The sequence below is a fragment of the Perognathus longimembris genome, chromosome 22, assembly GCF_023159225.1.
Source record: "Perognathus longimembris pacificus isolate PPM17 chromosome 22, ASM2315922v1, whole genome shotgun sequence".
Lineage (NCBI taxonomy): Eukaryota > Metazoa > Chordata > Mammalia > Rodentia > Heteromyidae > Perognathus > Perognathus longimembris.
Window position 1 is genome coordinate 9000281 of NC_063182.1, and position 23150 is coordinate 9023430.

At 39.6% G+C, this 23150-nt stretch overlaps 1 protein-coding gene across 3 annotated transcripts in view; it reads right to left on the bottom strand.

Moving 5' to 3' along the window:
• Ctnna1 (catenin alpha 1) overlaps positions 1-23150 on the bottom strand; it is a 125791-nt gene that overhangs the window by 16181 nt on the left and 86460 nt on the right. For all 3 annotated transcript variants that reach the window (XM_048331633.1, XM_048331632.1, XM_048331635.1), the window contains 3 exons: positions 17542-17622; positions 16251-16403; positions 252-344 (listed from right to left, as the gene is read on the bottom strand). In XM_048331633.1, the coding sequence (XP_048187590.1) occupies positions 252-344; positions 16251-16403; positions 17542-17622 (327 nt within the window). The remainder of the gene's footprint in view (positions 1-251; positions 345-16250; positions 16404-17541; positions 17623-23150) is intronic.

A 23150-nucleotide genomic window follows, 5' to 3' on the forward strand; every position in this document is an offset into this window, starting at 1 on the left:
GTACCACATACACAGAAAATTTCGGAAGTGGCGCTGTGGCTCAAGAGGTAGAGTGCTAGCCTTGAGGAAAAAGAAGCCAGGGACAGTGCTCAGCCCCAGGACAGGGAGGCGGGAGGAGGAGGAGGAGGAAGAAGAAGAAGAAGTAGTAGTAATGACAAATATAATCTTTTTCCAAAAATCCTTGAAACAAACCCCCAGTCTAATCTGAAATCCAGTTCAGTGACAGCATGCGCATGCTCACTGCACATTACCTGAGGGCAGAGGGCTTCTAACTGGCTGGCAGACATCCGGACAAGCTTCACGCCTTCCTCATTGTTTGAGATAGAACAGGCCAAGTTGGCAACCTACAAAAGGAAAAAAACATTTAAAAAATCGCTGAACGTTATCTGCTTTGAATGCTAAGGGAAACAGATACATGCCTGCCCCTACCTGTGACCTTCCCAATAGACGTGATGAGAGCACCTTGGGACCTTCACGTCTCAGACTGCTTAAGAGGACATGACTTTCAAACCAGTCTAAGCAAACTGTATGGGCTCATAACACGTATCACAATGTAGGCTGGAAGCAGAGCCTATACTTTACATGTGTTGCAGGTTTCATAGGGGCTCTAACCTGCCTGAACAGAAACTTAGACTTCTTAAAGAGGCTTACTAGCATAGACTCAGATACTAGAGTCATTAAACAGGAACTGTTAGTACTTAAAAATAAAGGTAGATTTTGGAGCTGTTTTTAAAGAAATCAAAATTCTAAGTGGTTATTTTCATTTGACAGGTATATGAAACTTGGTTCAAGACAAAGTGAGTTTTAGTTGAATACAAGTCAGTTTTTCAAATTAAAAAAATAACATGGGGCTGGGGATATGGCCTAGTGGCAAGAGTGCTTGCCTTGTATAGATGAAGCCCTGGGCTCTAGTCCCAGCACCACATATACATAAAATGACCAGAAGTGGCGCTGTGGCTCAAGTGGCAGAGTGTTATCCCTGAGCAAAAAAAAAAAAGCCAGGGACAGTGCTCAGGCCCTGAGTCCAAGCTCCAGAACTGGCCAAAAAAAAAAAGTTAAAAAAAAAAAAATAACATGACAACAATGGACCCAATGTCATCCTCATCAAAAATAGAAAAGGAAGAGATGGTCTTGGTGGCACACACCCGTAATCCATCTACTTGTATGGTAAGGAAAGGAGGGTCACAATTCTAGGCAAGTCCAGCCAAAGTTAAGGACTCTGTATCAAACACAAGGTAAAGCTGGGTGCCAGTGGCTCACGCCTGTAATCCTAACTATTCACAAGGCTGAGAGGACTGCAAATCAAAGCTAGCCCAGGTAGGAAAGTCCATGAGATTCATCACCAATTAATCACCATGAAGTTAGACCCAGAGCTGAGACTCAAGTGGTAGAGTTCTAGTCTTGAGCATAAAAGCCCAGGGACAGCACCCTGGGCCCTGAGTTCAATCCCCAGGACTGCCACAAAACAAAAACCTAGAAGCAAAATGACTGAGGACATAGCCCACGTGGTAGAGCACTAGCCTTGCAAATATAAGGGCCTGATTTTAATGGTGGGAAGGGAGAAAGGGAAGAAGGGACAGAAGGATTTGGATTTGAGGGATTTCCCTTGCTAAAGCTGCCTGTTGCTCTGTAGTGTCTCCTAAGGCAGGGATCTCTCATCTGTGTTTCTAAATGAACAAGCCTACCAGTTTCATTAGCAATGCCAGAGTCCAACTACATACACAGTGCTGAAATGCATCTTTACCCCAGGTACAAATTGAGTTATGAATGATAAAGGCGTAGGCAGTAACATCTCAGAGGCACTTTCTAGAATCTAAATGCCAGAGTAAACAAGGGCAATGGCAATAACCTTAATTTTCACTCCTCCACCCAAATTAAGCACATAAATGCCCAAGAAAAATTATACACTATTATAGCCGTTGTTTGCAGTGTTATAGTTAAGGATTATCAGCTTTAAGACTGTTAACTATAAAAATCCTGCAATGCCTAATAACAAAGAGAAACAAAAGATTAACATACAATTTAAACATAAAAATAGAAATTTAAAGTCAGATCTCTCATTTTCTACAACCTGTAAAAATCAGAGTATAACATTTATATTCCTCTAAACTTTACAATTCCACAATCTGCTGTCACCTGTTAGCAAACAGGTATTTCTCTCAAATCATAATCTACATGGACGATGACTGTAGATTTCTAGCTGTGTGTTAAAAAAAATTAATGTGGATTGTGTCTGCTATATTTTGTAAAGTTTAGAGAGCTATCTTCAAAAAGAAAAAAGAAAGACACTCTGGGAAGACAACTGCAGAATCTGATGCTGGTCACCCAGTAGCTGTTTTGGATTAAGAGTTCTCTGGTGACGTGGGTACAAAGCAGCCAAATGTTTCTCTTAGGACGGTGTCAGCGACTGTAACTCTGCCTTCCACCCTCCAGTCAGTACTAACACAACCGCACACTTGCTCATTTTATTCATTTTGGTGTCTATAATGGGGTTTAGGGTTTAGGGTCCTTGCTGACTGCTTGCTATGACCGGCACTCCACCACTAGAATCATGTCTTCAGTCTGCATTTTGCCGATTACTTTGGAGATAGTCTCTCATAAACTTCTGCCCAGGGTTGGCTTCAAATGAGATCCTCTGATCTAAGCCACCAGATTAGCTAGGATTACAGTTGTCACTCACCAATGCTCAACTACCATTTTATTTCAGTTTATAACATCTCAATTTCATGAATCCTTACAATTGGCAAATAAAAAATGTTTTTCTATTAAGAAACAAATGATTATATGAGAAATCTTTACAGATCAGACTCATGAAGCTGGTATGTGGCTAAGGCTAAAATGTCGGCCATCTTTTCTACTAACTGATACAAATTCTAAACCAAAGTTGATGGAAGGCTTCTTTCAAAACACTACTTGAGAGTGTTTCTGATGTACTGCTGAAGCAGTAATGCTCCGGAAGAGGAAGCAGTGCCCCTCACGGACGCTCCTCCAGAGGCCAGGCAATGACCAACGTGCAAATGCAACACGCCAGGCTAATGTCACACACTAGCTAGTGCCAGGACTGAACACTGTGAAGAGGAGGAGTGGGGGGACAGACTTTTTTGGGGGGGGCAGATTTTACTATACTTTCATTTACTCTCATAACAATTTTAAGTGTACATTACAGTTAACTGTACACATATTTTAAAAAATTATTAAGGTCATGACACAGGAGTTGTAGTTTCCTAAGTCAAGGACTGGGTACTCTTTTGGGGGAGGAAGGGTCAGTGTCTCCTGAGAGGCTTCTGAGAGAGAGCGAGAGAGCGAGAGAGAGCGAGGGAGAGAGAGAGAAACAGAGAGATTGTGAAAATTTGTAAAACCCTGATAAAATTAGCCTTTAGGTTTACTAATTTTAGGAAGAGCCAAGTAAAAGGAAAAGACTGCCAAAGCCGGAAACACTGTATTTACTCCCTAATAAATTCTCTTTAAGTAACGTTATGTGAATTGTGTTGTTGGCCACCCCTCCATTTCTTACGCCAGTACTGGGGCTTGAATTCAGGGCTTCATGCTCTCCGCTGACTTTTTATTCCCTCCCCCACTAGCATTTTGATTACCTTACATTAGTGGGGTGGGAGGAGACTTTATTGTTACATTTCCATACATATACAATGTATTTCAATCAATTTCATCCCATAAATCACTCCCTCCCCCAAACATTTTAATGGGTTTTATTATTCTGTTTTCATAGTTGTAAACAAACAATTTCAATCACACTCATCTCTCTTCTTTCACCCTCATTAACCAACCTCCTTCTGCCTGGTCCTCCTTGCCACAAACCCTGTTTCTCTTCTCCTGTCCTCCGCATCCGGGATCTACTGACCCTGATCGCTTTCACGGAGGTTCTTTATGAGGGGGGTGGGGTGTGTGTGTGTGTGTGTGTGTGTGTGTGTGTGTGTGTGTGTGTGTGTGTGTGTGTGTGTGTGTGTGTGTGTGTGTGTCAAAATTAGTCACATTTTTTCTTCCCTCTCTTCTGCTCCTATAGTCACACTCACACTCACACACACGTGTCTCACACAGCCTGACGCAGCTGAACATATACCCTTTGAAAAGGTAGGAAAGCCAAATCCAGCATGCTCTGAATTCTCCCAAAGAATTCCTAATTCTTTCACGCAAGCATCATACAGTTCTAGTAAAGTAGGCATTTAATTTGCTATTTCCAGAATTTCAGCCTACAATGTCATATAGAAGCACTGAGATTTTCTCAGTGGTACTTATACCTCAGCAGTCATATACCATCAATGTTTAATTCAAATGCTCTTTACACAGACTTCTTCAAGGCTACTCTATGGCATATTATCAGCATTCCACAGAATTAAAGGTATAAAAAAATGCAGACCATTCAATTTGTAGTTAAAAGCACACTACATTCCCTTTTGATTCTCAATTCACGAGATGGAATAAGATAAAGTTGTAGTGTAGCAAATTCATCATAATAAGAGGCACATCTTAATACAGTATCTGAGGCTGAGGGAAAAGGGTTACTAAATGAGTTTTATAGGAAGGATCTATTGAGTGGCGTTTTCCCTATTTCATTTTCTCAATTCATAAAATTGAAAAAAAATCTCAAGAGAGTAAAATTAAAAGGAATACTGATTGCTCGTTAGCTATTATGCTGTATGTAGCCAAAAGGAATGAAGCAATTAAAAAGGATACATAGGTATGCATTATTGACCAAAAAAAAGTATTAACTTTTTTCACAGCAACAAAGTTTTACCTCAGTATACTTAAAACTGAAGAGTTACATAAAGAAGTCATTAACTTTATATAGGAGAAAAAAAACCATCAAACATAAAAGTGTTATTAATGCACCGGGATACAATAAATTATACAGGATTCTAGATGCTCACACATAGTGAGACCAAAAGAGGATACTCTTAGGAGAGGAACACAAAGGATAATGCTGAGTGTCTCTGTATATTTATAGAAAATGATATACATACTGAAATGAACTCCAAGATATGCAAACAAGAGACATCTTCCCACTCTCCTTTTTTTTTTTTTTAAGTTTTTGATGACTCTTCTTTACCTTTGTATGGTGCACGTACATCTCAGGAAGGGCAGGGGGAGGCTACACAACTCAAGGGGAAAGGTGAGCAAAAGTGCAGCAGTGGAGTTCACTGGAAAGTGAACTACGCAACTCATGGGTGGAGACGGGAGGGAAGGACTGAGAGAGAATGAGGGAACAGAAGACACTGTACTTATTACCTGACTCATGTAACTGTAATCCCTCTGTATATCACCTCTATAATTACAATAATGTAAATGAATAAACTTTTTTTTTAAAAGGTTATTACCTAGAAGCTCTGCTACAGATGAGAGACGAGCCTCAGTGCTCACTGCAGAACCACAGAGAATGGTGAAGAGTTCATCAATACTAGCCCTCAGCTCCTGCTCCCCCCAACAGAAAGGCTTTGGGAACATAAAGCAACTATGCACACTGGGACATCAGGGCTAAAAGCGTGGTAAAAATGTTTGCCTAACAAAGGAAACCCTGAGTTCAAACTCAAACTACCACCAAAACAAAAAATTGATTCAAGAAAACATTATATGTACTATGAAAACAAAACAATGAAACCCACTGAAATTTTATGATCCCCAATGAACAATCTGAGAGGAAGGAGGAAAGAAAAAGGGACTTCCAATACCCTGCAGGAAATTACTAGGCTCTACTCACAACTGATAACCATGGTATGAAGCAGTCATAGGTCTTAGCCAGATCTTCAGAAAACAATAGTTAAGAGAGAGCTCATGGCAAATATTCTGATATTTGCTTTCAAAAAAAATTAAAAATTAAAAGTCATTTAAGAAGGACCTAATGGCACCAAGACCAAATAGTAATTTACACTTTGTGTAGATAGAAGGACTAATGTAACTTGAATCTGTTAATAAAACAGTAGCCAGTATACAGATTTTACTCTTAAAAGACTACTGAAAAAAAGGTTTTATACTCAGCTTCCATTTCAAATGCTGGAGAGAGACAGACAGAGGTTCTGCCCTTGCCAGACAGCTGATCTACCCCTTGAGTCATAGCTCTAGCCCTTTTTGGTTTAGTCACTTGAGAAAAAAAGGTCTTGTGCTTCTGCCTTGGTCAGCCTAGACTACCGTTCTCCCATTTACCCTTCCCAAATGGCTAAGATGACAAGTGTTCATTGCCGTGCTCAACTTACTAGCTGCAATAAGAGTCTTGCTAATGTTTTTGCCTGCCTCAAAATGCCATCCTCATGCAAGACATGAACCACCATGCTTGGCCTCAGATTACATTTTCTAAACATATCCCCCTTCAGGATACTGAATTACACAAAATATATGCACTACATAAAATATGTATTTTATCTAATTCTCCCTGATAGGAGATAATCTCCATGTAGGTAAGGATTTAGAAAAAAAAATTCACTACCATATACCCAATACCCAGAACAGTTACCTAGATATATTAGGAACTCCATAAATATTTTCCCCTTATTAACTAGAGAAAAGTTTAAGCTTTAAAAAGCCTTGTTCTAAAAATAACAATGGCATATAAAATGGAATAAAATACTACTCAAATGTTTGTCTTTTAACCTCTAGTAGTCTAAATTTTTCTTATATATCCCAAAAGATCTCAGAACTTATCTCATATACACAATAAGCAGCATGATGTACAGTCCTCATTTGTATACCAAAACTTGTGTATCCAGATTACCAGTACTTGAGAACACAACAGAACTCACTGACAGTCATAATGCAAAGAACTGTGCTTCGCCAAGCACAGCCCTCAGACCACTGAATCGGTCTTTGTGGATGCTCGTTCAGGAATCTGAGTGGGAAACAATTTAGCAACTATTTATAAACTTCAAGAGTTAACTAGGAAGTTAATTATCTAATAGCTGTTACGTACCTATGATGTTCTAAGCATTATTGTAGGTCCATGTTCTCAACTTACATTCTATTGGAGTATGTATGGGCTAGACAAGAAAATGGAGCAAATTTGGTAATTTTCAATAGTATATATAATAGGTGACAGAATGAAAAAAGAAAAGACTACCGAAGGATGGGGTGGAGATGGTATAAAAATTAAGGAAAGCCTCTCTGTGGAGATGACATTGGGCAGAGTGTACAAGTGGAGACATGTTGTCTAGTGAGGGAGGAAGGAAAATAGCAGGGGCTAGTAAGCAAGGAAAGGCAGGCAGGGTACCATATTTATGGGCCATGGTTTACAGTATGGACTTTAGGATTTGATCACAACTGTGCCTAGAAGCCATGGAATAGGTGGGTGAATCTTGAATCAAAGGAATGGCATAATCTGATTTAAAGAGACTGTGTTTTTGCCTTTTCAGAAAAGATGCTAGAGAGGAACAAAAGTTCAAGCAAGGAACTGAGATAGCAGGTGGCTACAGAAACCAAGGAAAGAGTATAATTTGGACTAAGAATGTAATTGCAGAAATACATAGTGGTAAGTGATATAAGGACTGTGGAATACATATTAGGAGGAGAAGATCAAGGGTAAGTGCTAGATTTGAGGCTTGAGAAACAAAGTGTAATATGCAAAAATAGGAGCGGGGGAGATGAGGAGAGGAAAAAACAGTACAAGCATGTTTATTAGAGCACTGTAAATAATAGCAATGAAAACAACCTAAATGCTTAATGGGAAGAACTTGTTAAATAAGTGGATTACTTAGCAATGGACATAAATGCTATACCATGTATATGATAATATGGTAAGGTGGATATAATAGGACAAATGGGGTAAACAAATTATATCACAACACATTACATCACTTGTCTGTGTATGTATGTATGCCTAGGCTAAGAGACATTCTTAAGTAATACTCAGTGTTTGAACAGTTTATTCCATGGACCAACATGAATACTATTCCCAAGTGTTCATAATTTTGCTAGGAGACTATGCATAAGTTTTATCCAGACCATGATGGAAAGATACATCTCATCATCCACAGAGTGAGAAATCCTTTGCATTTAACTTACCATGGTTACTCTTTACATGAAATCTCATTGTTTACACATATTTATGTTAATATGGTAAATAAAATTATAAGGTATTCCAGTTATTGGATAAGTTTCCTCCTTAGTGGGTTTTATCCGTCTTTCAGCTTTTCATAACAGTTTACCAAGAAACCTAGATTCTTGCAGAGTAAGGTAGAAAGACACTGCAATGTCCATTGAAATCTAGACAGAACATAAAAAAGCCTTCTTCATTTGTTGCCTGAGGAATTCTGCTCATTCAGCAGCCTCAAATGTTACCTCATCTGCGAAGCCTTCCTTTCTCATTGCTCACTTGGTTTTCATTCCTGTGCAAGTTGTACCTTCTCAAGACCAAAGACTCTGTCTCGTCTATCTTGTAGATGTAATGTCTTAGATGGAAAAAGTGCCCAGTGAAGGGCCTGACAGAAAAGATACCCTGATACCTCTCAAAATGGGGTGTCCAGATTGTCTCCCTCCAAGAGAGGGCATGGGAAAAGGTATGTACTTGGTGTTCATCTTAATATCGAGTTTCAAATTACAATTGCTTCCTGGGAAGCAGAACTTTCTCCTTCAGTACAGGCAATGTCTGCTGACTGACCCATGGGAGTTGTGGCAAGGCCTTCTGGGTATTCTCATTGTCCCAGCAGCTTCTGGCCATAGGATTGGAGGATGAGGATTAGAGGCAAATTCAGGGGAAGGCAAGCTGGAGCATGGTATCAACTATATTTTTTAAAACCCAATACAGATAACCATGAATCTACTCCAAAATGTTTTCTTCTTAGACCTTGTTTTATTTTACAAATATGCTAAAATCAATTTATAATCCTCAGTTTTTATTCAAGGCTATATTTTAAAATGGCAGTGTCCCCAGACTGCGCTGGATCTCAATTGGCACTTTTATCTTTCTCCAAGATCCACCATGCCTACGAGATGCTTTTAGGCACTCTTGTAATTTCTCTAATAAAAAAACATTGCCATAGACAACTCTAGGTACACCCTAGCTAGTGACAGTTCTTTGCAGTAGCCCGTATCTACAACGCAGCAATGATACATTCCCACATGGTGGTTCAAGAAGGAGCCTGATTTTGCTTGTATTAACCCCCAAGAAAAGAGCTCATATACCTCAGGGATTAGATATGTTATTAGGTCATTTAATACCAGGAGCAACTAGTTGTATAATGTACAGCAGAACCCATATGTTCATGTGGAAAACTATAGTTATATATTCACATATGTAGTTATATGTATTATATGTAGTCAGTCATATATAATTTTATATATATATACACACATACATCTCTTAAAGAGTTATATACACACACACTCATACGGGTACACCAATGTAGGGTACATCAATGCTGTTAAACAACATAAAGCAAGGTCCACATTCTTGATTCAACACTGATAAGTAACTTCTCAATTAGCTGGCTCAAGCCATGTCCCCAACATGTTTTGCTCTAGTTATGTTCTGAAATGGCAACATGGTTTTTTGCCCAGGTCTGGGCTCACACTGAGATCTTCCCACCTGAGGGAGGATAGTTGTAATAATAGGCACAATACCATGAGTGGCTTGTTTTGTTGAGGTGGAACTCTGATAGCTTATCATTCTAGATGACCTGAAACAGAAAGTTTCCCAAATCTCTGCCTCTCAAGTGTCTGGGATTACAGACATGAATCACATGCCCAGCCTAAACAAGTATTTCTTTTCCTCTCTTTTTATTAGTATATATTGATTGTACCAAGGGGTTTCATTGTGACATTTTCACAAATGCATATGATGTACTTTTTTTTTTTTTTTTTTGCCAGTCCTGGGCCTTGGACTCAGGGCCTGAGCACTGTCCCTGGCTTCTTTCTGCTCAAGGCTAGCACTCTGCCACTTGAGCCACAGCGCCACTTCTGGCCGTTTTCTGTATATGTGGTGCTGGGGAATCGAACCCAGGGCCTCATGTATACGAGGCAGGCTCTCTTGCCACTAGGCCATATCCCCAGCCCCTGCACAAATGCATATGATGTACTTTTAACCAATTTCCCCCATTATTTCAGTTACTTGTTCCCAAGTAATTTATAACCGGTTTCCTTATTGTAACTTCACAGAAGTCTTATGAAATACTTTGCTACACAGGTTTTTATGACATGAAGTTACTGGACAGGCAGCTGGGTGTGGTGGCACACACTTGTAATACCAGCTCTTGGGTATACTTAGACAAGAATATCAAGGCCAGCCTGGGTTCTATCACCTGAAATCCATACAAAGAAAAATGACTTGGCTGGGTGTGCTTGTGCACACCTGTAATCCCGGCTATTCAGGAGGCAAAGTTCAGAAAGATGAGGACTGAGGCCAGTTTGGGCAAAAGTAAGCCAGACTCCTATCTCAACCAACAAGCTGGGTGTTGTGACACACACCTCGGGTAATGGCTAGGAGATAAGCCCAGATAGGAAGATGGCAATACAAGGTTGGTCCTGGACAAACACATGAGACTCTATTGGGAGGGGGGGGGAACACGAGAGGTATGTCTCAAATAATAAGAGTTCCTGCCTGCTGAATAAATGTAGGGGACTAAGTTCAAACCCCAATACTGTACCTTCCCCAAGAAATTACTGGACAGTATAGTAACAGAAGGCAGCTCAAACAAAAACAAGCTGTTAAAACAGTTACCTAGTTACCTTAAACTAGTTTTTATGGAATGATCATGGTGGATATTGAAAAAGAAGGGGAGTAGGGTAAACATGTTCTATTTAGACTTCTTAGAGAGCAGGATAAAAATAAAGAGATTCTTAACTGTTTTAAAGGCCAATTATATACAAGAGTTGTTCAATCAAGAGAATGATTTCCAATGACAAGCTGAAAGGTTCTATCTTACACTTTTTCTCAAATAACATTTCTAAAACATCAGATTATATAAATGTAAATGGAGAAAAGATACACTTAGTAAAAAAAGAAATGACAAAATTTGGGAGAGGCACCCAACAATCTGCAGAACAATACCAGCAGAGATCTTGATGACTGTTACAGGGGATCTGAAAAGTATTATTAGATAAGTGTCAAAACGATATCCAAATACCCACTACTCTGATAGGAATAGACAAGATGGCCTCTGTAAAGAAAAGCTGGGGCTCTTAGTGATGGTGAGCTTAGAGGGGAATCATACAGTGCAGTCATTGCTGAGATCTCAAGACTGCGGCTCAAAGCCAGCCTGGGCAGGAAAGCCTGTGAGACTCCTAATCCAATGAACTACTCAGAAATGGGCAGAATCTCAGAGACAGCACCCAGGCCTCAAGTTCAAGCCCTGGGACTGGCAAACACACACACACACACAAAAAGCAGGGGCTAGGAATGTGGCTTAGAGGTAGAGTGCTTGCCTAGCTAGCATGCATGAAGCCCTGGGTTTGATTCCTCAGCACCACCTAAACAGAAAAGGCCAGAAGTGGTGCTGTGGCTCAAGAGGTAGAGTGCTATCCTTGAGCAAAAAGAAGCCAAGCCAGGGTCAGTCAGTGCTCAGGCCCCAGAACTGACGGGGGGTGGGGTGGGGGGGGGGGACACAACAAAGAAAAATACAAACAAAAGAAAGCTAATGAGTTGAGTATTCCATAGTTAATTTAATAAAAACATTGATTAAGGTTAAGTCACTGGCATTGATTAGGGAAGGTTATTTATTAAAATGTCTCAATAGCCAGGTGCCAATGGATCACGCCTATAACCCTAGCTACTCAGGAGGCTAAGATCTGAGGATCCTGGTTCAAAGCTGGCCCTGGCAGGAAAATTCCTAAAACTCTTATCTACAATTAGCCACCAAAAAACTGGAAGTGGTTCTGTAGTGCAAAGTGGTAGAGCGCTAGCTAGCCTTGAGCCAAAGAGCTCAGAGACGGCACCCAGGCCCTGAGTTCAAGCGCTACAACCGACCACCAAAGAAATAAAACACTATAAAGAATATGTATCTTCAAAAAGTAGTTTCCAAAAATATTAGTTTCACATGTAATCAAAATTTGCTGATGAGCTATTTTATATTCATTTTTCCATACTATGTACTAATAATACCTACCTATATATTTTAGACTGGAAGTATCTCGATTCCTAAGTGTGTGGCAGCAAGATGAATGGGGAGGATTCAGAGCAGACTGTGGCTTCCCTCTAACAGTGAGAGACTCATCAATGGAAAATTCCACCCTTGAAGGAAATGAGTTTCCAGTGAAGGAGTCCAAAAAAAGACTATTTGATGATTAAAAAAAGATACACAGAAAGAGATTCATACCTCAGAATGAAAATCTATGATTACATAAGGAAGAATTATTTACTCTGCTGTTAAGATACAGACTTGATTCCCTGAACAAAACAGAAAACCTGATTATTAAAAAGGCAGAAACTCTAGGGGAAACAAAGTTCAAACAAAGCAAATGGTACCAGGTAAGAAAAGTGGAAACCGCCTTAAAAAGGACCTGCATGAAGTTTCAGGAAACAAATTTGTCCTGCCTTACCTCTTTCGTGTATGTATGGTTCTCTAGCTAGCCAGACTGTCTGTATAGTCGAGCTACCTGGAAACTTCACATCTAGTTATACTCAAAGGAGACACATATATTACATAATCGGTTTGGCTTTATTCTGGATTCGTATATTGCTTAAAATTTGGAACATGGCCAGCCAAGATAGTTTATGCTAATGAAGAAATTCAGGATAAGGGGCTAACCATAAAGCTAGACAATTGGGGCTTTGAGGTCAGTTTTACTTGGAGGAAAGGGGAGCTCAAGAATAAACTCCATCAAATAATTAGTCAATACATTGTGCCTATATCACAAAACTCTAGATATTGATATCCAGTGGAACTACCTGGTTGGTGCAAATATCAGTGTGACAAGAAGGTGAATGAAATGTCTCATCTCAATTTCATTACAAGGAGGACACAAGCTTTGCATCTGAGACCTTTTCAGACTGTCATTCTCGTGCTTGGTCCTGACTAAAGGCCCTGCCTTTCAAATAAAATGTCCTAGGAGCTGTTCTAGTTAATTATCAAATTTGAGGTGGGTCATGGGAATTCCTCAGATTTGCAGCAATTTGGTCAGAGTAGAAATGGCTTGGGGATTCCCCTGAACTTGTGCCTGGCATCTGAAATACAGGTAATCTTGTTGACACTCATGACCTAATTAACCTGTGACTCTACAGTAATTTCTAATAGTACCATACTATACAGAGCATTTTAGTTCAGTCCTTACAAAACCATTTGACATAATCCTCTATGGCTACAAAATCTGAACTTCTCCTTGCCTGTCAGAGGCTTACTGCCACCACCCCTGCCCAATGGTTATGCAGCACTCTTTTTTGGGCCAGTCCTGGGGCTTGGACTCAGGGCCTGAGCACGGTCTCTGAGCCTCTTTGTGCTCAAAGTTAGCACTCTACCACTTGAGCCACAGCGCCACTTCTGGCCTTTTCTGTTTATGTGGTGCTGAGGAATTGAACCCAGGGCTTCATGCATGCAAGGAAAGCACTCTACCACTAAGCCACATTCCCAGCCGTGTGTGTGTGTGTGTGTGTGTGTGTGAGAGAGAGAGAGAGAGAGAGAGAGAGAGAGAGAGAGAGAGAGAGAGAGAGAGAGAGAGAGAGAGAGGGAAGGCCTGGGTGCTGTCTCTGAGATTCTTTTTCTAAAGGCTACAGTTCTACCACTTGGGCAACAGTATCACTTCTGCCTTTTCCTTAGTAGTTCGTTGGATTAGGAGTCTCACAGGCTTGCCTGCCCAGGCTGACTTTGAGCCACAGTCTTTGGATCTCAGCCTCCTGAGTAGCTAGGATTACAGGTCTGAGCCTAGCTTTATGTAGTACGCTTACTCTTACTGAATCACCAGGAGAAAGGAGACCCCAACCTGATGTTGGTCAATGGACAGGCATTTACTCCAGTTAGAAGAGAAATAATGAAAAGAAATGAAGAGGTTCACAAGTGACTCACAATGAAGCACTTTTCCTTCACTAAAGTAAGTCTCTAGTTCAAAGTTCATTATAATACAAAGTGGTGAGGGGAAAAGCCTAGCACTGAAGAATGAAGATCTGCCTTCAGTCAGAAATTTGAGGCATATACAGCACATTATAAAAACTCTTGTCCTTTTTCTCACACATATGCAATGATATGTCTACACTCTGTTATTATAAATGCCATTTAACTGCAGTTTAGTACTGCAGAGACTATGGTTATGCCTTAAGTAATTAAAACTTATGTGTCATTTAATACATACATAAGATGGGGAAGGTGATGAGCACACAGGGCAGAGAAAGGGAAAGGAGGTAAGAAAGGGGCGACAACTAAGCCACAGTGAGAAACATCACGCTTCAGTCCCTTAGGGAAATCTCAGTTACTGGTGTTCAGAATAAAATAAAAAGTATACGCCTGGGTAAAGCTCCTGCAGCCAAGTTTAAAAAGTCAATTGGTTCACCCAGTGCTTCACCCAGTGTGTTTGTTAGTTGTCCACTATGCCATTGAGTTGAGTGCACAATCACCATGGTTGGAGGAATAAAAGTTGAGTAAATGGACAAGTACTCAGCCTTTTCGAGCCTCAGTTTCCTTAACTGAAAAATGTTGCTGTGGGAAAGTAAGCATTACTACTATACAGTAGGTACTAAGCAAGTATCAGCTTTGTGAGTATGACAAGGGAGACTGAGGATAACACAACGGATCCCAATAAAGGACCCTCCAACTCCAATGAAGACAAGGACTGTCCTCTGTTTAGCTGCCACACGGAGCTCATTATCATGCTGGTACTTAAGGCCCTGGGCTGGCAGTGTTCTTAATTCTTGTCATTCAAACACAGTTTCTAATACATAGGCTGCTTTCAAGAGACTGGCTTCCTGAACACAATCTTTGTACATTTGGAAATTACAACTTATACTGTCATGTGACTACTGTGAGCAAAATTACAGAGACACAAATGAAATTCTCCAATTTTAGTTCAAATGCCAGGATCATTAGCTTGAATAGTAGACTGACCTATGTATTCTATCTATAATTAAGGTCAGAATAACACTCAATTTATATACAAAGAACACTAGATGCAAAATTTGTAACACACTTAATGTTTCCCTTAAAATGTTTTTACATTCCTAACCTAGACTAATGTCATGTCACTATAAGTCCAAATGTACAAGACACACATTTTATATGAAGGCTCATTTTATGTTCTTAATAGGGACCAATCTACCAAATGGTCTGTGGAATATCTTTACCAAATACTAGGTTTCTATACTGCAGTTACAAAGCCAAATATCTTGTATGTATGTTTATTATGTATCACATTTCCAAAACAAAGCAATGAATTAAACAACATAAGTTCAATTAGGAAAAGTAGAAGGCTAATTTATCTAGAAATTTAAATGACACTTTTTGTGTTCTTATCACACGAAAAGCCAAACATTTCCACACAGATATTTACTATATAAACCTATCTAATTAGCAGCATGTTATTTTCTTCACTTTTAAAATAAGAAGATTGTATGAGCCCAACACTCTGGCAAGAAGGCTAAACATCTCCCACAATCATCTTCTGTTCTGATCCAAGGTAGGTATCAGGAGTATCATCATCTTTTTCATGGTATTAAGGACTGAACTCAGAGCCTCATATTTGGTAGACAAGTTATTCTACCACTTGATCCATGTCCCAGTCCAGGACCAGGATTCTCTTTTTTTGTTTGTTTGTTTTTTTGTTGGTCCTGGGCTTGAACTCAGGGCCTGGCCACTGTCCCTGAGCTCTTTTGCTCAAGGCTGGTGCTCTACCACTTGGGCCACAGCGCCACTTCTGGTTTTTGAGTGATTAATTGGAGATAAGAGTCTCACAGGGACTTTTCTTCTCGGAGCTGGTTTCAAACTGTGATCCTCAGATCTCAGCCTCCTGGTTACAGGCTCAACAACTGGCGTCGGGCCAGGATCTTCTTTTTAAAGACAAAAAAAATGGGAATTGAGAGAAGTAACTTGCCAAGATGAAAGCCCAGGCAGTGTAACTTCAAGTTCCTGTTCTTAGCTGCTAACACGTTCTGTACCATCGTTTTGAATCTTCCGTCATGATCTGTTCTTATATGCATTATCATTAAGTGATGGTGTTTCTAGAGAGGAATTATCTACAAAATTAAACTAGCAAAAAGGCTAGTTTGGGATATATGTCCAGTGGCATGGGAATATTATGTTATATATTAGGTGAATCCTTAAAAACTATATTACTGAAACTTCCCACCACATTTTATGGTTATTTACAGTTAAGAAAACTGCTAATACACTTACCTCAATCAACTTGTTGGCATGTTCACGAAAAACTTGAGCATACTCCTTAACTTCTTTCTCATTTCCGTTTTTTGCAGCTTCAATCAATACTAAAAGTGGAACATTGGTTTCCAGGAAAGAATCTGAAACATGGTCCATGACAGCCTTGCGAAGCTAGGAGTTAAATTGTATGAATGTGATTCCTGTTCCTACTAAGAAGTGGCTTCCTCCACCGGCTCTCCACCCTTCACTCCCGCCCACATCTTTGTATTCAATGGAAGCCTATGAAACATCAGGTACACTCACAGGAGGACCCTTCAATAAGCAACACAGTTACATAACCAGAGACAAGGATCCTGGAGACAATGGCTTACGCTGTAGTCGCAGAACACACTCTCAATTTTAAAGAAATATCCTTTATTCTTGGGAATTGCAAAACTAAGGACAAACTCGTAAAAGAGTACTACGAAGCCGAATAGAAAGCGGCTCTGGGTTGAGCCGGTGCATCACCTTGGGATGTATATAATAAGAGTAACTCTTTAAATGCAGTGAGAAGAGGAAAAAAAATACATTCTCGTTTGTTTAAAGGGGTTAGCAAAGTATGAGTATGAGCCTTAATACTTAAAAGATTATTTTTATAACCATTTCTGATACTATTTTATCAAAAGGAAATTGTATAATGATAATGAACTTTATCATCTTACATGAACAACAAATGTTCTCCACTTATCTTGGAAATTACTATTAACTTCTAAAGCCTTAACACATTATTTTATGATCCTAGCCCTAATTTTTAAATAGTAAAGTTCAATTTGATTACAAAATGTTAACTGAATTATTTATCATTAAATAAATAGATTGTTTATATTTACTAACATGGAATCTGGCATGTGAAATATTGCTATACTAACATATTTGAACTGGAAATACATTTTCCCCAATAAGTTAAGGGATCTAACTGAAAATGATTTTCAGAGTAGGTCAAGTCAAAGTAGTAACTAGAATTTCTGTGTCTCCCATATGTGAGCCAATGTAACAGGTCCTTAGAACTTATTTCCCCCAGTCATCTTAAATTGACTTTGCTCCTATGCACCCTTTACATGCTAAAACTCGTTTATTTAGTTCATCCCCCTGGGACCCTATTTATTAACACAAGTCTCCCACCACTATGAAGCTTAATATTAATAAAACACAGAGCCACTTTTTGTGAAAAATCCATTCTTTCAATGAAAAATGAGTCTAGCATTACATTTTAATCAAAACTAAAAATGTGAGAACCGAGAAAAGCAATCCCTGCTTTCTTTTGTGTTACCTGTCGACGCAGGTCCCTGGTCTTCTTGGTCATTTTATCTATTGCAGAATTGAGAGCGTCACTTCTTTCTTTACGGCCAGCCTGCATAAAAGGTAAAGAGATGCGCACTGGAGTAAGTTAAAAGAAACTTTAATTTATCATCACTTAAGAGCTCAAATCAACATTGGATAAACAGTACAATTCAACCGGGAAGAAGGGTCAAGTGGTTTCACACATGCCCAACATACACAAAGCCCCAGAACTGCAAACAAGCAGACAAACACAACTAAGTTGGAAAACAGTGGAAGCAGAGAGTGATAAAAACATCTTTTGTTAATTAAAAAAACAAAAACCTCTTAGGCTCCATAGTATCTTTAAAAACAAAAAAGCAACATTTATTATCACTACCAAGTATTATGTGACCTGCATAAATGAATGTGTTATACCTTCACACATCTGATAGCACAATTTGTTCACATGAGCATCACCAAAAATACATGAGTAATACTAGTTGTTTGTTAGTCTTTATATGATCCGATGATTAAAATGACAGTTTTTCCAAAATAAGATTCGAGAGACAGGACTTTTTTTGTCATTATTTTTTGTTTTTAAGAGACAGGATCTCAACCTGCATCCTAAGTTGGTCTCTTAACTTTTGATTTTCCTGATTTTGCAAAATCAGGGTTTTGCTTAAAATTCACCTTTAAAAATTAAATTTATCAGCAGACACAGGTGGTTCATGCCTGAAACCCTAGCTATTCAGATGCCTGAGATCTGAGGGTTATGGTTTGAAGACAACCTAGGCAGGAAAGTCCATAAGACTCATCTCCAATTTACCATCTAAAGTCCAGAAGTGGAGCTGGGGCTTAAGAAGTAGAGTGCCAGCCAGGAGCTAAAAAGCTCCCAGGCTCCCCGAGTTCAAACCCCAGTGCCAGCACAAAATAAATTAATTCATTAATCTGAGTGTGTTGGTACATCCCTGTGAACTTAGCATCTGGGAGGCTGAGGCAGTGTTGAGAGTTTAAGGCCAAGCTAGGCTACATACCTCGCTCTCCCTAAAAAGATAAAAAGTTTAACTCAAGGTTCAGCATACGGCAATTTCATTACTGAACCAGCTGCAGTAAGCTCTAAGAACAAGGGCGTTGATAATCTGAGATTTAAAAAATGTCAAGAGATGAAAGCAGGTCTTCCTGGGGCTTGAACTCAGGCCCGGGAAACTGTCCCTGAACTGCTTTTGCTCAAGGCCAGCGCTCTACCCACTTGGGCCACTCCCAGCTTTTTTAGTAGTCTACTGGAAATAAAGAGTCTCACCGACTTTCTGCCCTGGTTAGCTTCGAAGCACAGTTCTCTGATCTCGGCCTTCTGAGTAGCTGGGATTATAGGTGAGCCACTGGTGCCCAGCTCTAAAACTACATGACTTTAAAATAAATTTTAAAACAGATGTACCATGACCAATCAGAGTTAATAACATATATCATGCAGCTCAAATCAGAATGCTTTTTAAAAATACTTCAGTCATATTTTTAGAATTTCCAAGCTAAGCTTAATGTAATTGTTTAGAAAGGAACATATTAACTTTTGGAAAGGTATGTAAACAACATTTCTTCAGAAATCATGAGGTTTAGATTTGCCTCGGTAACTACACAAAAATGAAATACATGCAAATTGAAGTTATTATCTCAGGTACAACTGTGTTCCTAGAAGTATGTAGTAAGACATAAAACTATACTAAACTATGAAATTTTAAAATGAGTTCTCACCCAAAAAAGTGGTTTTTTTTTTTCCCTCTAAAACTTTAATAATCCCAGAAGAAATACAAATGGACAAAGGAATTTGGTGCCTTTGGGACCTTCTTGTGTAGGTATGCTGTTCATACACATACAACAAGCCACCTCTGGTCAATCAGGGCAGAGAAATGTGGTTATGTGCTTATTACGTGTCTTATGTAATTTGTTATTCACTTTATCTCTTACCTTCTGTTAAATGGGGATGATGCCACTTATCTCTAAGGGTTGTTAGAGAAGAAAAGAGAAAAAAATATTGAGGGATGTTAAATTATTTAGCAGAGGACAGAAAGGAGGTAGGAGAGAACTTATGAATATTAGAAGGTGAAATGTAAGTGTGAATTGATATAGTCGCTATCAAATCAAATCAGTCACATTCCTCCTGCACTTTTGTGCTGGTAATCAATTCAAATGCTCCACTAATATTCTTGCAGGTGGTAGTTTGTGAGGAAGGGATGTCATTAACAAAAACAGATTCAGGTATGAAGATTACAATCTGAGAAATAAGGTATGATTTATTCTTCTGACCATGGGTCAGAAGAAAACTAAGTCAACTTAAAGATGCCTAATTACTTTCTGGAAAAATCTAAAGATCAAAATATCCAAGATTATCGGGCACTGGTGGCTTATGCCTATTATCCTAACTACTCAGGAATCTAAGGTCTGAGGATCACAGTTCAAGGCCAGCCCAGGCAGACAAATATGAGACTCTCATTTACAACCAGCAAAAGCCAGAGTGGATCTGCATCTCAAGTGCTCGAGTGTCAGCTTTCAGAATCAAGAAAATATATGGAATCTGAAACCCAAAGGTTGGGCTCACTGACCTCATGAGAGCCCAATCTGTAACTCAAGAATGTTGGAAGGAAGGATTTTAAACTTTTAAGTTAACATCTGCAAAAATTAGTCACACAGGAAACTTCATTTTGAGATATGCCAAGCTGGGTACCAGTGGCTTGTCAATAATCCAAGCTGCTGAAAACTGGAGGATGGAAGCTCAAGGCCTTACGAGGCCCTTCTTAACCCATGGCTGGGCAAGGCAGCACACACATCATTTCAATACGAGGGAAGCCAGGAGAATCACTATGTCAGGTCAGCCAGGGTAGAAAATTTATGCAACTCCATCTCCAAAGAAGGGAAGCAGGGGGGGCACCTGTGATCCCAGTGACAATGGGAGGCTTAAAAGTAGACAGATAATGGGGGCTGGGGATATAGCCTAGTGGCAAGAGTGCCTGCCTCGGATACACGAGGCCCTAGGTTCGATTCCCCAGCACCACATATACAGAAAACGGCCAGAAGCGGTGCTGTGGCTCAAGTGGCAGAGTGCTAGCCTTGAGCGGGAAGAAGCCAGGGACAGTGCTCAGGCCCTGAGTCCAAGGCCCAGGACTGGCCAAAAACAAAAACAAAAACAAAAACAAAAAAAAAGTAGACAGATAATGGCTCAGCTACACACCGAGACAGGATGTGAGACCCTACCTTAAAAATAACCTGTGAGGGGCTGGGAATGTGGCTTAGTGGTTGAGAGCTTGCCTAGCATGCACGAGGACCTGGGTCCGTCCAATTCCTCAGTACCACATAAACAGAAAAGGCCAGAAGTAGGGTTGTGGCACAAGAGGTAGAGTGCCAGCCTTGAGCAAAAAGAAGCTCGGGGACAGTGCTCAAGCCCTGAGTTCAAATCATCAGCTTGGCAAATAAATAAATAGCCTGTGAAAAACAGGGAAGGGAGGGAGTTGTGACTCAGCAGTACTGCACCACTCTAGCTAGCACCAGACTCCCAGACTCCCACCTAACCCCCAAAGATACAATGCCAGCCCACACCCTGAATCTGTTAATTCTATCTTTGCCAAAATTCCTCAAAAATTAATTTGTCTTACTACAGGAAATAGAAATTCATGCCTCATAAATCAAGAGTTGTAGTTAGGAAGTAGTTATCTAATTAACCTTTTAGGTTACTAACCACTTTTAAGTAAAATCATTCCTTTAAATGTATTATACATATTTTAATTTGACTAAGTAATTTTAAGGTTCCAACCATCTAAAAATATAACAGGGATTACTGCATATCCATACACAAAACATGAAACTTCATGAAAGTAGAAAGCTTACTGGTATGTAAAACAAGACTTTCTTTTTAAGTTAAGTAATAAAATTCAACATAGTTTTTTATCTGTGCACAAATAAAGTTATTAATGTGAGGAAAAGTAATCCTGGAGCATACACATTGACCATCTTTTACCCAAAATGCTTAGGTCAGAGTGTTCGGGGGTTCAGAGTTTTCTTGAATATTTGCATAGGCTTATTTTAAAGGTTTAGACTTGGAGGCATTAAGGACTTAGGCTCTTCAGATATTCAGCCTGATGACTTACTGGAAGTTGTGGGCAAACTAGAATTAGTGATCCTCAGTTGCTACCTAATTGTGAGGCTCTATTCCACTGACTAGGGTCTCTGCTCACCTTTAATTGTGATATATATGTCCCTGGCTTAGCAGTGACAATAGGGCTTCCTAAAAAAACAATAAGGAATGTTTGTGGCCAGGCACCAAATGCTTCAGCAGAGGACACAGTCAGACCAACAAAGCCTAAGACCTCTACCCTAAATGCTACTGGTTAGGTTTGGCTTTTTTTTTTTTTTTTTTTTTTGTTTTTTTTAACACTGAAGAGATTTTTCCAGGCAGCCATTGTCGACTGCCAGCAAAAAGATCTGTTTGCCAGGCTCACACTTGTAATCCTAGCTACTCAGGTAGCTGAGATCTGAGGGCTGAGGTTTGAAGCAAGCCTGGGCAGGAAAGTCCATGATACTCATCTCTAATTATCTGCTAAAAAAAAAAAAACCTAGAAACTTAGCTGTTGCTCAAGTGGTAGAGTGCTAGCTAGCCTTGAGCAAAAAAGCTCAGAGGCAGTACCAATGCCTTGAGTTCAAGTCCCAGGACTAGCACTAAATGAATGAATGTTTGTTTTAACGTGATGTCTAGGACACCTCTGTGTAACTCTGGTTCTTGGGCATCAACAATTCTAACTGTACAATTAAAGAGACATTTGGCTTTTGGCATAAAGCAAATATGAAGTTCTTTACCATGGAAAAAGAAAATTTCATTCATTTATATATCTTTATGTCTGCTTCTCCAAGTAGGGGAATAACTCTCTCCAGTTAGCAATATATTAAAAGCAAACTTATGCTGAGGAATGTAGACAAATGGTTATCTAAAGCTTGCTACATGACTCACTTATTAATTAAAAATGACTCCTTTTTGGGGGTGGAGGGATGCCAGCCTGGGCAACTGTCCTTGAGCTTTTCTGTTCCAGGCTAGCACTCTACCATATACGCCACAGCGCCACTTCCAGCTTTTTGGGTAAAGTCTCACCAGTCTTCCTGCCTGGGCTGGGCTGGATTTGAATTGCAATTCTCAGATCTCAGCCTCCCAAGAAGCTAGGATTACAGGCATGAACCACCTGCATCTGGCTTTCAAACCATTCTTAACACCTGAAGAACTGAGAATTGAAACAGATAACAAAGACATCACTTTCCAGAAGTAGTGCTGCCACTTTATGTCAAAGGCATATATATACATATAGAAGAAAGCTGCCCTAAGATGAAACTTTAGAACCAGTTTGTTTCAGAAAGAAGGAAGGCATTTATAAAGGTAAAGTAGTGATAAAGACTACAAAGTCACACAAAATTCCACCAATGGGAATTGTGCATTATTCTACAGATTTTTAAAGCAAATGCTTTCATCTTCTTTGGTCAACAGCTTCAACATTTTGAATTAAAAAGTAGGTGAGAAAGGTAGCTGATGACTTAGTAAGAACAGTGTTTTGTCCACACTATAATACAGCAAACAACTTCTCCCTT